This window comes from Pyrgilauda ruficollis, unplaced genomic scaffold (assembly GCF_017590135.1).
Source record: "Pyrgilauda ruficollis isolate IOZ18807 unplaced genomic scaffold, ASM1759013v1 scaffold52, whole genome shotgun sequence".
Classification (NCBI taxonomy): Eukaryota; Metazoa; Chordata; class Aves; order Passeriformes; family Passeridae; genus Pyrgilauda; species Pyrgilauda ruficollis.
The window spans coordinates 1,418,317-1,433,946 of record NW_024526822.1 but is presented as its reverse complement, the minus strand read 5'-3'; the positions used below and the strand labels follow the sequence as shown (position 1 = coordinate 1,433,946).

Here is a 15,630-nt window from a genome sequence, read left to right as displayed (position 1 = left end):
CCTGCTCCCTCCCACGGAAACCAAAGCTCTCTTCAAAGTTTCTCCTCGCTTGGCTGCCTCCGAGATCTGGGAACTCAACGCTAATTAACGTGTCTGCAAATCCCAGCTCGGCTGCCGGGGCCTCAAATTCCTTCACGGTCCCGCGAGTGCAGAAGGATCCACGAGCGAGCCCTCTGGCTCCTGAAGCTACACGGCTGGCAGATGCATATTTTAACAACACACATCTGTTGGCAATATAATCTCTTGTATTTGCCCTCCCTGCTCTGAGCTTTGATGGAAGACTGGAGGGAACTCTCCAGTGGTTACAGCCAAAGTGTTTGCTTTGCAATTTCGCTCGATTGCTGCCTGATTTTATTTTTAAATTTCTCCAAGTCCTAATCAGGCTCTTACTTTATTTAATTAATACCCTGGCTTAGTTAAATAGATCATAAATTAAGCAGTCCTGCCATTAGAGATGTACCAGGTAGCAAATAGCCCTCCAGTGGCTTCCCAGAGCCTGCCTGGCTTGGGCTCCCCTGCCAAACTGCCTTGACATTCTTCACTTGCAGAAAATCTGGATGCCTCCATATGTCCCAAATCCCATCCTGTCAGATTTATCAACCTTCCCTGCTTGGGGCAGATATCCTGAGGATATTGGACAGTGACTCCTTCCCCAGAGAGTTTGGGCAATGGTAGGAGGAAAGGTGAGGTAGACCCGGAGAAGGGGAACCCTCCAGCTTTGGGATGCATTAACAACATTTCCCAGCAATATTTGTCCCTGGAACTCCACAAAGAAAAGACTTTCCCTGATGTTGATGACAGTAATAGGCTCGTCTGTTTGAGTGTTTGGACTTCCAAGCTATGGAATGATCTGTTCCACTACATTTAACGATGTAGATTTGAAAACAATGTGACAAAACCTTAAATATTTAATTAAAATATGGTGTAGCTCTGTATCTGAGCAGGGAGGTAGGAGGCATCAGCCCCATAAAGCTGTTGTCAGACATGAATGACAGCAGTTGGAGCCTGAATCTGGAGGCATTAGGGGATTTCTTGATACCAAGGAAGTGGAAAATCTGGCAAGGACAGACAATGCAGCACCAACCATACAAAAAACCAATGAGGGTCATTTTTCCAGAGACAAGGCTGGGGGTGATAGAGCAGGATAGAGTTCCCCAGAACTGCCTCTAACACCCAGCTGGCTGAACAGCCCTTGAGTCACTGAGAAACCAGCAGCAGATATCGGGCTCCCAGCCACCAGAGCCTCTCAGCGCTGCCTCAGCTGTGATCGATCGCTTCCTTGAGGGCTGCATGGTCTGCACCCAGCTCCAGGGATGCCTCAAGGATCCTCTCCTGCCCAGGGGATGCCTGCAGCCTCAGGTGAAGCTGGGCAGGAGGGAGTTGGGATGAAGGAACGCCCCCCAGGCACCTTCCTGTGAGCGGCTCAGGCAGCCTGGCACATCTCTTCCCAACCCAGGGAGATGAAATCTGGGAGATCCAGCTCCCTCCAGACACAGCTGCTTAGCTCACAGCTACAGCAGGCTCACACATTGCATGCTAAGAGCAGACATGTCTGCACAGCTGGTGATGCTGCACATCTGGAAGCAACAGAAATGTCTCTCCCCCTTCACAGACAAGTGTTACCCCCTGTCATGCAGTGAGTTCAGCCTGACAGGCTGCACATTGTCCCCAGCTGTCAGGAACACGGGGGCTTAAGGCTTCTACTCTTCATGTGCCACATCTGTCCCCTCCACTGGGGTGGCTAAAACACAGAGCACAGATCCCACAGCAGCCCCTGCCCTCGCTGCCAGCACAGAGCACCCCATCCCAAAGGATCAGTGTGAGCTGCTGATCACCAACTTCCTGCAAAGGTGGGATCATCGCGCCTACCTCCCCACCCAGCCTGAAATGTCATAGAATCACACAATTTCCTGAGCTGGAAGGGACCTGAGCTGGACAGGATCACTGAGTTCAACCCCAGGCTCTGCACAGACACCCCAACAATCCCACCCTGTCCATCCCTGAGAGCATTGTGCAAATGCTCCTGGAGCTCTGGCAGCCTTGGGGCTGTGACCACTTTTCCCCCCTCAGAACATCTGCCTAAATTTCCCTAAAGCTAAAGATGAGCTACCAGTCAGTTCCAAACCCACACTGGCTCATCGATTTGGCCTAAATTGAACACGCTGTAACTTTAATTTTCTTAAAAGGAAAACACTCTGCAAATATAAGTTGCTGAACATCTTAGGTAAATGTACCAATTAGCAACTACTATGTATATCCACATAAACATTAACTACCATCTATTCAACACATTCTGTAACCCCAAAGATAATAACGATTTCCTTTTGATCCATAAAAACATCTCTCTGCTCAATCAACGCTTCACAGCAGCTCTGACGTACGCCCTGGGACTAAATTAGTTTTGAAATCTTTAGCTCTAATTAAATAACATTATTTCTTTTGTCTGGCTCCCTCAATGTATTCTGCTTTCACAACAGAAGGAGGGAGTCCAGGCGAAGGAGGGGTTGGCGGTAAGCAAGACAACGTTCCCCTTTCCTATTCATTCCCAGGATTATTTCATGTATGGGCACATGTCAGAGCTCTGAGCTGCTGCCAAGGGTTGATTAAGAAGAAGGAGGAATCAAAGGAAAATCATCATTATCGTCAGGGTCAGGGAAGGAAGGGATGGCAGCTGTGAAAGTTTGGGAGTAGGGAATGTTGTAGGGTTGTGGAGGGAGGAAAACAAATACAGGGGAAATTGCAAACCAGGAATTTGAACTAATTTTCATAGTGCAGACTCCAGTGAGGTGCACCTTCAACCACAGCTGGTAGCTTAATTTACTACTTTTGGCTGCTTAAAACTAATCATCCTTGATCTGACTAAAAGCACAGAAATTCTTGATTTGGATCTTTTTAAAACGTGGGTTTTTTTTCTCCCTAGAAACTAACCAGGAATAAAGACAACAAGGAAAAAGAAATCCAATCTTCAATTTAAACAAACTTAAATATGCAAATAGTTTCATTTTGAGGGTTGAATAATCAGGATGAATCTGGGAGTAGCAATACAGACTGGGTTTTGTCCAAACGGTTTAAGAAAAATGCCATTTTCATTAATTTCTCTGAAGCCACGTCCATGCCGGGAAGCCTCGCTGACGTGCCTGCCTTTTCCCAGCACTCCTGTGGGGAGAGCCTCCCTCCTGCTCTGCCAGATGGCCAACAAAGCCCTCCAGCTCTGCCAGTGCTCCCCACCCATCTACCACACAAAAAGGTCCCCTGCATGATTTTGGGAGCCACTTCCAGTTTGCAATCCCAGGCAATATCCTCCTGTGCTGCTCATGGGAAAGATGAATTACTGAGAAACGCAGGGTGATAAAATATTAGTATATAGCTTAAAAATATTAGTAGATAGTTTAAAAGTACTGCATAGTATGAAACCAGTCTTTCCTCAGGGGGTGGAGTTGTCCCAATCCTGTAGGCAGAGTGACGCATAAGTGATGACACTGACACTCTTCATATCCTTATATTTATGGACAGACTCTCTTGAATTGGGGCATAAATCCATAAAGCGGAAGTGCCAAACCCTTGGTGGCTGTGTTACTCCTAGAACTGTCATACTCTACCCCAGAGCTGCTCCACTCCCCAAGCAGCTTCCTTTGATCCTGTTCTCAGCACTGAGCTGCTCCCCCACTGCTCTCACCACGGATTCATTCCTAGTCCTCTTGATCCAGCAACAAAACATTTTGTTAAAAGCTACTCAGTGTGCCCATGAAGGCAGTGAAACCCCAACAAACACTCTGAGGGTGTGAGGAGCTGGGACTCACCGAGGACGGTCAGCCGGGCAGGTCTGGATCGGATGGCGGCTTGGATGGCCTGGCACTCGTACACGGCATCATCCTGGAGGTCAGCTCGCAGGATTTTCAGGTGGTGCTGACCTGACAGATGGTCTCCTACGACCAGATAGCGCGGGTAACCTGCCCAAGGCAAAGCACAGGTCAGGAGGCAGCCGGTGTAGGCACAGGGTGTGTGCTGATTGGGATGGGGCTGAACCTCATCCCCAGCGGGTGCAGCTGTGAGCAGCAGGTGAGCAGCACTGACAGCAATGAGCCATGGAGTGCCCAGGTGTGCTGAGCAACCACACAGGGAACAGAGGGCACCCAGGTGTAAGGCATGGACATGAGGGGATAAAAGGTTGGGCTAAAGAACAAGAAGGGCAGGCACTTGTAGCTTTTTGCAGTGCTGTTACTCTGTATGGGTTGAAGCTTTCTGAAATTGTATGATGATACTCTGTGTTCGTGGCTGTCTTAACTGCAACATATGCTGCGACAAGCTGGAGCCCTGAGCCCAGGGATGAGGAGAGCAGAGCATGGGTCCAGAGCCCCAGCACTGCACAGCAATTCCCAGGATCCAGGCAGCTTCCTCCCCTCCTTAGCAGCCAGCCAAAAGAGAGAGAAAGAACCTGCCAAATCCAGGAAAGGGACTGCATGTTTTGCTCTACAGGTTCAAAAATGAAGTGCTGATGAAGGAACACTAACTGAAATCCCAAGGAATCATGGGATCATAGAATGTTAAGTGTTGGAAGGTTTGGTTTTGACCTTAAAGATCATTGGGACCCAAGACCCCCTGCCATGGGCAGGGACATCTCCCACTAGATCAGGTTGTTCAAAGCCTTCTCCAGCCTGGCTTTGAACCCTTCCAGGGCTGGGGCATTCCCAGCCTCCCTGGGCAAGAAAAAGGGGTGAGCCCTTCCATCAGGAAACCCACCACCTCCTGCTCCTCTGCAACCCATCATGGAATATCCTCAGCTCCTGGAGTCAACTGAAGTGACACCCTGGAATAGAACCATGATTAGCTCTGTGTAAAGCTTGGGCAGGGGTCTGGGGGCACCAGCAGCTCTGGTCAGCCTGGCTGGACACACAGGAAGAAAGGTACCACCCCCGTGCCCTCCCGTGCCCAATGCCCTGTGTAACACAGCACTGGCACACGCTTGTGCTTCTGTTGTTTCTCGAGTTATCAACAGCAGGATTTGCTCTCCTGAACTGCGAGGACTACAAATGATGGGTTTGTTTGTGTTGTGCTAATTAGACACTGGCTGAGCTGGTATCATGAGCTGGCAGCTCTTGTGGCTTCCAGCAGCCCCGGCTCTGTTAATTGTGGAAGTCATTCACATCAGCTCCCTACTTCACTGGAGCTCTTGTTACTCAGTCGTGTTGCAAGGTCTTGCATGGGAAGCTCAGCTCTCTAATAGATGCAAAAATTGTGGCTCAGAGCTTTGAAAAACAGGCAAAGACGGGGCTGCTCACTCGGGCACAGCTGTAAATGAGCAATTATATGTATTAATAAAAAATAGAGGGAAAGAAGAAGCAGGCACTGCACTTTAGGGAAGAGCAGGATCCCTAGAGACCAAAAAGCATGGAGCCTCCCCTGGTTTCTCAATGCTGCTTCTTGCCTTGGGGAAAACTCTCTCAGGTCACCGGGAGCTGAGCAGTGTCACACGTGTACAAACTCTGCAGAGCCTGGGGGACACTGCAGCTCCTGCAGGGATCCATGTCCTCCCGGGCTGTTTCCAGCAAACACTCTTCCTATTCATGTAAAATATTTCTGTTTTAAATTAGTGTTTTCCAGCTAAATATACAGAATAAACTCAAAACTTCCCCAGTATTGCACCTGTCTTCACCAGCTGCAATTAACCCTCAATCACAGTGTGGGAGTGGGATTAAGGCATGTGACTTCTGACCAAATTATGATTTGCCAAAACCAGTGTTGAGGAAGACACAAACACTCGTCCAAAGCAAACAGAGGCTTGTGGGTCCCTTCAAACTCAGGGTATTCTATCGTTCTTTTCATTTTTGAGAATATCAAAACAGGCACTTGCAACATCTATAAAACATTTCATCCCACATTTTGGAAAGGTGACATTAATTTCCAAGGAAATGAAACCAGACCTTTCTAAAGGGTCAGGCAACGTCTGTGGGAGCCAACAGTTCTGTTTCAGGTCAGAGTGAAACAGATTTTGGTTTATTCCAGTGCCTGTGTTTGGAGGGACTGGAAGGTGTTGGAGTTGAAATGAAAACATTATTCCCCAAATAAATGTTGGGCAAGGAGAGCTCCTGCTTTCCTTGTTTATGGACGGTCGTTATGGATTTTTTTGTTATCTTCAGTTGTTTTTTTTTTGTTAAAGTTGGGATTAAATGTGTGAGATGGTATTTTTTGTTTGGATATAGATGTTTATTATTTTTTATTTCTATTACAATTTTATAAATTGTGAGTTTCATAGTATTTTATTTAAATAAGTTAGAAATGGAGTTGTATTTTATTTATAAGGTTTCTAATGGATAAATTGTTTAATTAAAAAATTACACTTAAATTATTTTTATTTTTAACTTAATAACTAATTATTTGTGACTTGTTTTATTTTATTTATATTTAAATTTATAATTGATAATTATAAATATATAATTTATTTAAATTCATTATTTATTCTATTTCTATTTATTATTGTTATATTAATTTATTATTTATTAGTATTTTATTTATATTTATTTTTAATTTATAATTTATTCTATTTTCATTAGTTTTTTATTATTTTAAAAGATTTTTATTACTTTATTATTTTATATTATTTTATTGTTTTTATTTATTTATATAATATTATTTAAACTTATGAAGAAGAAGGTGAAGAAGAAGGTTTAGTTTTTATTTTAAAACTTTTATTTTGGTATATATATGTATAAAATTATATATATCTATATATTATATATTACATATTCGTTATATATAAAAAATATATATGTTTATTATATATACTATACTGTACTATGCTATACTATATTATTATATTATATCTTATATATATAATTTTTATTCTAGATATTATTTTGCTTTATATATATAGAAAATATATAAATATATATGAATATATAAAATATAGTAATATTTAAAAATGTTAAATTTTAAGTTTTTCATTACATTATATTAAACACATTTATTTAAAGTATACATACATAATTTTTGCTTTATTATTTAGTTTTGGAAGGTTTTTTTTACAGTTTTAGGTTAAATGTAGTGTTTTCTTGGGGGTTAGTGTTTGTCAGTACAAAAAGTTTAAAATTCTTAGCAACTAGGTTTCTAACAGGTGCTGTCCTGACTTACTTTTTGGAAGGTTTTTTTACAGTTTTATGATTAAATGTAGTGTTTTCTTGGGGGTGCTTGTCAGTACAGAAAGTTTACTATTCTTAGTACCTAGGTTTCTAACAGTTGGTGTCCCCACTTACTTTTTGGAAGTTTTTTTATGGTTTTAGGTTAAATGTAGTGTTTTCTTGAGGGGTTAGTGTTTGCCAGTACAGCAGGTTTACAATGCTTAGTGCCTAGGGTGGTGTCCCCACTTACTGGAGAGGTCCCGTCCGACGCCGAGGGCCAGCCCGTCCTTGATCCAGAGCACGATGCCATTGTACTCGGGGATGGCGCAGAGCAGCGTCACCGGCTGCCCCGCGATCACCACCTGGTCCTGGGGCTGCTGCGTGAACGAGGACGCCTGGCCTGCACAGGGAACAAGAGAGGAACACCACGCTGTCAGCTCTCCAGTGGCTTCCAACACGGTGCAGTTCCTTGGGATGCAGCAGGCCAGGATGCTCCTGGCACAGCACAAATGGGAGACTGAGCTCGGCAGCTCTTAATGATGTGTTTGCTTAATTATGTGATTGCCCCATAGAATGATAGAATGGGTTGGAAGGGACCTTAAAGCTCATCCTGTTCACAGGGAGGAATTCCTTCTCAATATCCCATCAACCCCACCCTCTGGCAGTGGGAGCCATTCCCTGTGTCCTGTCCCTCCATCCCTTGTCCCCAGTCCCTCTCCAGCTCTCCTGAAGCCCCTTCAGGCCCTGGCAGGGGCTCTGAGCTCTCCCTGGAGCCTTCTCCTCTCCAGGTGAGCACCCCCAGCTCTGCCAGTCTGGCTCCAAAGCAGAGGGGCTCCAGCCCTGGAGCACCTCTGTGGCCTCCCCTGGACTCATTCCCCCAATATTTCCTGTGTTGGGGACCCAGAGGTGGACACTGCACCTTGTGACAGACAAATATTTGCAATATTTTTGCTCCTTGGGGGGAAAAGAAAGCTCCAACCAAGAGGTACCAGAATTTCCTGTAACTGTTTTATTCCAAATTGTCGTGGTAGTGTTTCAGCCACAATGATCACAGACAGAAAAGCAGCAGGATGTTCAGCAGCAGCAATATTTTATATTACACATAATAAAAGAGGATGTTGATCCTCTGCTTCTGAGCCTTGCTCCCACCTCATGTGTTCTCTGAAATCAGGATGTGCAAGGAAACAACCTGCTATAAAACACACAGGGAAACAACCAACTGCTGCTGTTCTGCTCCCTCCCCAGGTGTCACCTCCTGGCATTTGCTGGGAGCTTTCCACACATCTGGAGGGGAAGGGAAGGCCCAGCTCTCCCTCAGCACTGCCTTTCTTGAAGCGGCATTGTCAGACTCACAAATCTCTCCTCATCCTTCCCTAGCTGCAATGCTGCAATAACAAATCCCAGCCCCGGGTCATCTCCTGCCATGGTGGGATGTTTCACACTGCAGGTGTGACATGGCACTTCTCATTTTCCATGGGAAGCACTCTAGTCACTCTAACCTCTTCCACAGCAGAGTTTACCCAGCATTAAGTTTTATTTTCACTCTCCCTTGGCTTTGCCATGATTGAAAATTATTCAGAGAATCAGAGAATCCCAGAATGGCTTGGGTTGGGAGGGATCTTAAAGCCCATCTCATTCCACCCCCTGCCATGGGCAGGGGCACCTTCCACGGGTAGGGACACATTCCACTATCCCAGGGTGCTCCAAGCCCTATCCAACCAGGCCTTGGATGTTCCAGGGATTCAAAGTGTTAAATCCTGCTATTTTTTTTTTTTCTTTCCATAATGAGTGCATGGGACAATCCCAAAATGTCCCTGCAGAGCCACAGTCTGAAGCTGGAAGATCCTAAATGTGGGGCCATTTCAGGCAGATCTGCTGATATCTGGGCTCCTGTGAGTACAGTCTTTTGTGTGAGTTGGTTGAAGAGCATCCTAATTGCTCTGCCCCCACTTATTCTTGCTCTGATTCTGGATTCAGGAGATGACCTGGGAAAGAGAGGTGTTGGGGGGAAGGCAGAAGCACTGAATTGCCTCTCTGTGGGGTTTGTAGGACCAGGAACCTCTCTGGGCAGGAATTATGGCCCTGTATCAGGCAGGAATTCAGAGCCTGTGCCCTCCACTGAGTTTCTGTTCTGTCCATGGAAGAGGACTGGGCTGGAGGAAAAATTCCTCTTTAAAACCAATTTATCAAAGCAGGACCGTCTCCACGTGATCCACCCCAAATCAATTCAATCCTAATTTACACCGACTCCATTTAATCATTGACTGATGATTAATCCGGAACCAAGGTTAAGTGTGACACAAGTTCTTACATCTGAACTTGTTTCCAGATGAGCTGCTGGGCCTTTCCTACAGGGCAAGGCTCCAAAGCTCCATCATTTTCCAGCTCACACTGTTGAACCAACGTGTGCCCCCACATGAGTGCTTATATTTCACTTTAATTTATTATAGCTTCAGCTCGCTGTTAGCCACCTAAAGGAACACAGGGAAAAGCAAAGCTGTCCTTTCGAAATTCCAGATGCTTTACATTACAGGACGGTAAGAAGCCCAGCTGCAATTTTTGCAGATCTCCAGGAGCTCCTTGGGCACTTCATTCATGGGTGTTTTGGAGATCCCAGGTCTCCCAGCACCCCCATATCTCCAAGGAACTCTGATTTTCACCCCAGATAGTGCAAAAGACCACAGTTGTGGCTCTTGGCATGGTGCTGCCTGCACAACAGGGCAGGTTAATTCCAGAGGAGATTCCAGTTTTTCCTGCTGGGAGGCACTCACTGGAAGTCATGGCCTCTGACACAAACCCTTGTGCTGAGATTTAAATATTTGATTTCAAAGGGAATATGAGTCAGCTCTGTATTTTTTGGTTTTGGATTCATAAAGGAAAAACACTCCTAGGATAGCAGGGAAAAACGGGATGAGAGAGAAAACTCAGAAAGCAGAAAAAGTAGGTGTTTTGCTTTGTTGTTTTATTTTAATATATACTTTCCACCCACTAACTGGGTTTTCACAGCTCACTCTGTAATCCTGACAATTCTCAAGGCAGAGCTGGGCGAGCAGGGACAGCGCAGGAAGGCAGCAATAACCCAAAAAGATTTGTTTTATCAGTGAGAATTATCAGCTTGTCAGCTGGGAGCTGCACGAACTCTAATGAGAACGCAGAGGCACAAAGTGGTGTCTGTGCCCTCTGCAAATGCCCATTAAGCACAGGCTTCATTTGGTAATTGCTGCTGGAAATGAAGCTCTTTTTATGTTTTATTTTCCCTTTTTCTCTTATTTCTTGATTTGTTTTAAAGATGAGCTGATGGCCATGGAAAATCAGAGCAGAAACATGGCATATGTCTCCTGTATTTTCCTTCCCTGTGTTTGTTCAGTGAGAAGAATTGTCACTTAAACCCATTTTTTATTCATCCAAGGCTCCATTTCATCTACAAACAGCTCAGACTCAGTCACAGGAGAGAAAAGATGGGTGCAAGGACCTTAAGAGCATTACCTGGCCCAGTCCCTGCTCCACAGCAGGATCATCTCTCCCTAAATCTCAGATAAAAAAAAAGAAAAAAGTACTGAAGACAGAGCTCAACTCACTTTCAAATCAGCTTAAAGTCTGATTACTGGGTTTAACTGGGTTTGGAAGATCAGAGGCCTGTCCACGTTACAGCTTATGTCTTAATGTCAAAGGAACAAGTAATTTGCAGAAAAGTTTTAAGGGAGATAAGATACTTGACAGAAAATAACTGAAAATGGGGAGATTGGGAAAGGGTGATTTACAAATGCAGGCTGAGCGATTTCAGCTACAAGAAAATGGGCTGAAAGATGTCAGTTGGGTATTTTTTCTGGAATGTTTAAAATGGAATTACAAAATGATGCTTTGGTTTCAAAGCAAGAGGTTTGACTCCAACCTGTTGGGCAAGCAGGAGCTTCCCAGTTTCTCTTCTTCCACTATACAGAGTTTCAGCCATAAATACTGGTTAATCCAAATCTCTGCAGAATAGGAGTTCATCAGAGAATCATGGAATTGGTTCAGTTGGAAGGGAACTTAAAAGCCCATCCAGCCCCACCCCCTGCCATAGACAGGGACACCTTCCACTGTCCCAGGCTGCTCCAAGCCCTGTCCAGCCTGGCCTTGGACACTGCCAGGGATCCAGGGGCAGACACAGCTGCTCTGGGCACCCTGTGCCAGGGCCTGCCCACCCTCACAGGGAACAATTCCTAATTCCCAATATCCCATCCATCCCTGCCCTCTGGCAGTGGGAGCCATTCCCTGTGTCCTGTCCCTGCATCCCTTGTCCCCAGTCCCTCTCCAGCTCTCCTGGAGCCCCTTCAGGCCCTGGCAGGGGCTCTGAGCTCTCCCTGGAGCCTTCTCCTCTCCAGGTGAGCACCTCCAGCTCTGCCAGCCTGGCTCCAGCCCTGGAGTGTCTCCAAGGGCTGCTCTGGACTTGCTCCAGCAGCTCCAGGCCCTTCCTGTGCTGGGACCCCAGAGGCAGATACAGCTCGCCACATGAGCCCAACAAGAGTCCAGACATGGCACCCTCGTCACCCATCTCCTTGTCACCTCCTGCTGCACAAAGCATCCCCAAATCTGGATTTGGGAAGTGCCGCATAACAAAGCAGGGAAATGCAACAACATGTCCATGTGTCCCCAGCCCAAATGTAGCCCTGTTTTACTTCCACATCCCATCTTCCCTCTAGTGCAGAGACTTGGAATATTTTCAAAGAAATTACTCAGTTGATGCCTGGCTTCCTCAAAGGGAGTCGCTGGGCACTGATTCTGCCCCTGAGAGTCTCCATGTGAGGATCTGTGTGAGCAGAAGCAAAGCTCAGGGCTCTGAATTCATTGTTGAATTTTTTTGGTTTCGTTTAAAAGCAAACAGCTATGGAAATGAGATGCTAATGATGCCATTTGGCCAGGGTCCAGCACGAGCCCAGTGTCCCACCTGCACTCTGGAGCTGCCCTGCAGCTGGATGTGCTGTCACCACAGGTCACCTGCTGTGCCCAGAGGAGCTCTTGATCCCAGAGCCTTCCCATCTCCTCCTGCTTGCTGCTTTGCCCCTCTCCCTGAGGAGCTGCCATGTTGCCACATTTCTCTTCACAGAGAAAAGCAAGGCACACTTCTTCCCAAGAATATTTCTGGGTTTCACATCTCTGAACATCAGAGAAAGAAAACACAATGCTTATCTCACTTGCTGTGCCCGTGTTGTGCAAAAGTAGAATGCAATATGGAGATTGTTTACCCAGAGTGATGGTGTTTTGTTTCCTTGGCCTGTCAGGGCCAAGAGTGTGTGTGTGTCTGGACAGTCACGAGAGCCACAGGAGAGTCACTAGATGAGTGCAGTTCTGTGCAGTTGTGTGCAGAGTGAGTGCATGGCAGATTCAGTTCAGATGTATGTAATATAGTATAAAAAAGTAATTAATTAGCCTTCTGATAAGACGGAGTCAGATGCATCATTCTCTCCTCTCCAATGTTCTGGGACGCCTTTGATCCTATACTGCCAGGCACCAGCAGGGCCCCCTTGCTGGTCCCCAAGCTCCTGCCTTCCTCAAGGAGTCTCTCTCATGGGGGCACTTCTGCAGCCACTGCAATCCTGAAGGGCAGGAACAAAAGGGGACAATAAAGGCACCACAGTGAAGAGCAAGCAGGCAAGAACACTAACTCTGCTTTCAAAAACCCCAGGCTGGATCTTTGTGAAGTTACAAGTGTGTCATAAAAGCTAAAGGAAGAAAAAAGGAGGGAAAAAGAGAGAACCACTTTAGAACTCTTTCTATTTCCTTAATGAATTTTGCACCTGTGGCTCCTGTTTCTCAGTGTTTCTCTGTAATGTCGCCTTGTTCTTTCAAACAAAGGCTGAGACTCTTCTCTGTGACTTCCAAGGGAAATAACACTGCCAGTGCCAGGGCATTGCTTTTCAGATGTCTCAATGCCCACGGATGGCGAGAAGGCCCAAAAATCCTGTTTAACAACCCAGAATAGAGAGGAAGGCACCTACACAATGACATTGCCACGGTCTGTGCTGCAGCAGGACCTTGAAGTCCTTTCCATTGCTGAAGCCAGAGTCTTTGACAGGCTTTTAAAGCTCTCTGAAGACTGAAATCTGTTTGCATGAGTTCCTGGCTGAATTATTTCAGCTTGCAGCCTCCTGTGCCCAAACCAGCAACCGGGAGCAGCAGAAAGTTAAATTTTCATTACCCAAGAGGAGTGAGTATTGTAGTAGGAAGCGAGGGACTCACTGAGGGAACAATGACTCATTAGAAATGGAGACATTGTGGCTGCTTTTATATAAGTGAAGCTTTGAATGTCCATTGTGTTCTGAAAAGAATTAGTCCTTTTTGTTGAGGAGAGCATAGAAGTGGAGAAGGAGGACTATGAGCTCCTTGTCAAAATATTACTGTTCTGAAATGAAAGGCCTGGTGATTAGGAGTGGTGGGACATTCTCCTTGTCCCTCAGTGGGAAGAGCTGATCCTTCCCTCAGCTTGGAGTTGTCACGACGTGTGGTAGGAGGATGATCAAGGGGCTGCTGTGAGACATCCTAATCCTATGCAACATCCCAGGAGGGGCTGTCTTCAGACCAAGCAGATCCCACCCAATGGAAATCAGGGCATTTCAGCCCAGGGGCTGAAATTACACCTGATTTCAGGAAAATCAGCCCAGCTTGGGGCTGGTTTCTTGTGGCACAACACCTAGAGATGGAGCCATCTCTTGGCCATGGAGAGGACTGGGAAGAGATGGCTCCATGCCCACATTTCCCAGCAGAGCAGGGCCTGGCTCTGCACCACCCCACACAGCTCCTGCTATGGCTCTGTGACAAACAGGCTGGTTCCCAGCACTCCTTTGGGTCCCCTCCCTGGAGCCAAGGACACCGAGCCCCCTGCACAGGGCCCATCATGCTCCGGAACACGCGCCCGCATTGATTTTCAGATGAGGAGGAAGAGCAAGCAGACAAAAGCTTTACATTATTTACAAAGCTCTCTGGAATTGTCAGTCATGGGGAAGCACGGGGAAGAGCCATGCAGGCAGCAGAGCTGCTCATTTCCTGCCTGCAGCCCAATTCCCTCCCTGGTGGGACACAACACCCACACCTGTGCTGAGGTGGAGCCCAAGGCCTGGCCAGGTACAGAGCACAGGGAACAGGGAGCCATGTGTTCCCAGGGGCAAGGATTTCTCCAGCCAAGGACAGGGATGAGCTTTTTTTGCACCAGCAGAGAAAGAAACAGCTGTGGCTGCCCACACAGGAGCAGAGGGATGGCACCAGTGATGCTGTCCTCAGTGAGGAGATGTGGATCAGTCTCCCCATGGGACAGCCCCTTGCTGGTATGGCCACAGCCAAGTCAGACACTTCCTTGGGCTTCACAGCACAAATAAGAGAGGTAGCTTGAGTTCAGCCCTTGCATAAGATTCCAATTTTTTAAAATTTGGCTTCCTTGGGGAGAAAATCAAATCTGTTTGAACAAAAATGCCAGTTTGGCCTTTTTTAGAGAGACTGCGTAAGTCTGGCTCATGTGGCCTCAGTGCTGAATTATTCAACTTGAAAGAAATGAAAGCACAACACCTTCAGTCAAGGGATGACTCAGGTGTGTGGAATGGTGCTGGTCACTGACCAGCTGTGTGACCTGGCAGAGGTGTCCTTGCTCCAGGAGGGAAGCAGGAGCTGAGCTCATGCCTTGCTCACCCACAAACACAGGGAGATGAGGCTTTCCCTGGAAGCACAGCCTGGGGGTCCCCACTGAGTCCAGCCACCTGTGCAGCTCCCAGGGGGAGGTGTGGGATGCATGAGGTAAAACCAAAGCCAAAGGGATGCCCAGGAAGAGCAATGAAAAGTAGGGCAATGAATCTGGGGAAGGGGCTGGAGAACCAGGACAGGCTGAGGGAGGCTGGAGGAAAGAAGGATCAGAGGGGACTTTCTCCCTTTCCACAACTCCTGACTGGAAGGGGCAGCCAGGTGGGGACCAGACTCTGCTCCCAGGGAACAAGGGACAGGACAAGGAAATGGCCTCAAGTCACAGCAGGGGAAGTTTAGGTTGGATATTTAGGAAAGTGCTCTTCACAGAAAGTGTTGCAAAGCATTGGAAGGGGCTGGCAGGGCAGTGGTGGGGTCCCTATCCCTGGGGTGTTCACAAGATGTGTGGATGTGGCACTTGGGGACATGGCTTAATGATGAACATGCTGGGGGTGCTGGGTTGAGGGTTGGACTTGATGATCTGAAGTCTTTCTTGAACTAAATGACCCTGTGGTCCTAATGCCAGCTGCCAGAGCAGAGTTTAAGGTGCAAAGCCAGTGCTCTGCACTCCTGCCTGGCCTCCGGGAATGCATTGTCTCCTGGCCATGACCAGCCCTCAGCAAGCCCACGTGCTCAGCTGAGCTCATCCCGCAGTGATGTCAGATATTTTCCTAGCACTGCTTTGAGAGGAACCATCCACATCCCACTGTGTCCACTAAGTAGCTTCAAACAGGAAACAGGGAAATTTTGAGTAAGACATTAAACCTTTCAGAGATCTTTTTGTCTATTAGTCACAGAGGCAAGAGAT

The 15,630-nt window shown here is 46.8% G+C and overlaps 1 protein-coding gene across 1 annotated transcript in view; it reads right to left on the bottom strand.

Moving 5' to 3' along the window:
- KIRREL3 (kirre like nephrin family adhesion molecule 3) overlaps positions 1 to 15,630 on the bottom strand; it is a 133,192-nt gene that overhangs the window by 93,892 nt on the left and 23,670 nt on the right. The window contains exons 3-4 of the mRNA XM_041480553.1: positions 7,366 to 7,515; positions 3,801 to 3,950 (exon numbers count right to left, since the gene is read on the bottom strand). Of these exons, the coding sequence (XP_041336487.1) occupies positions 3,801 to 3,950; positions 7,366 to 7,515 (300 nt within the window). The remainder of the gene's footprint in view (positions 1 to 3,800; positions 3,951 to 7,365; positions 7,516 to 15,630) is intronic.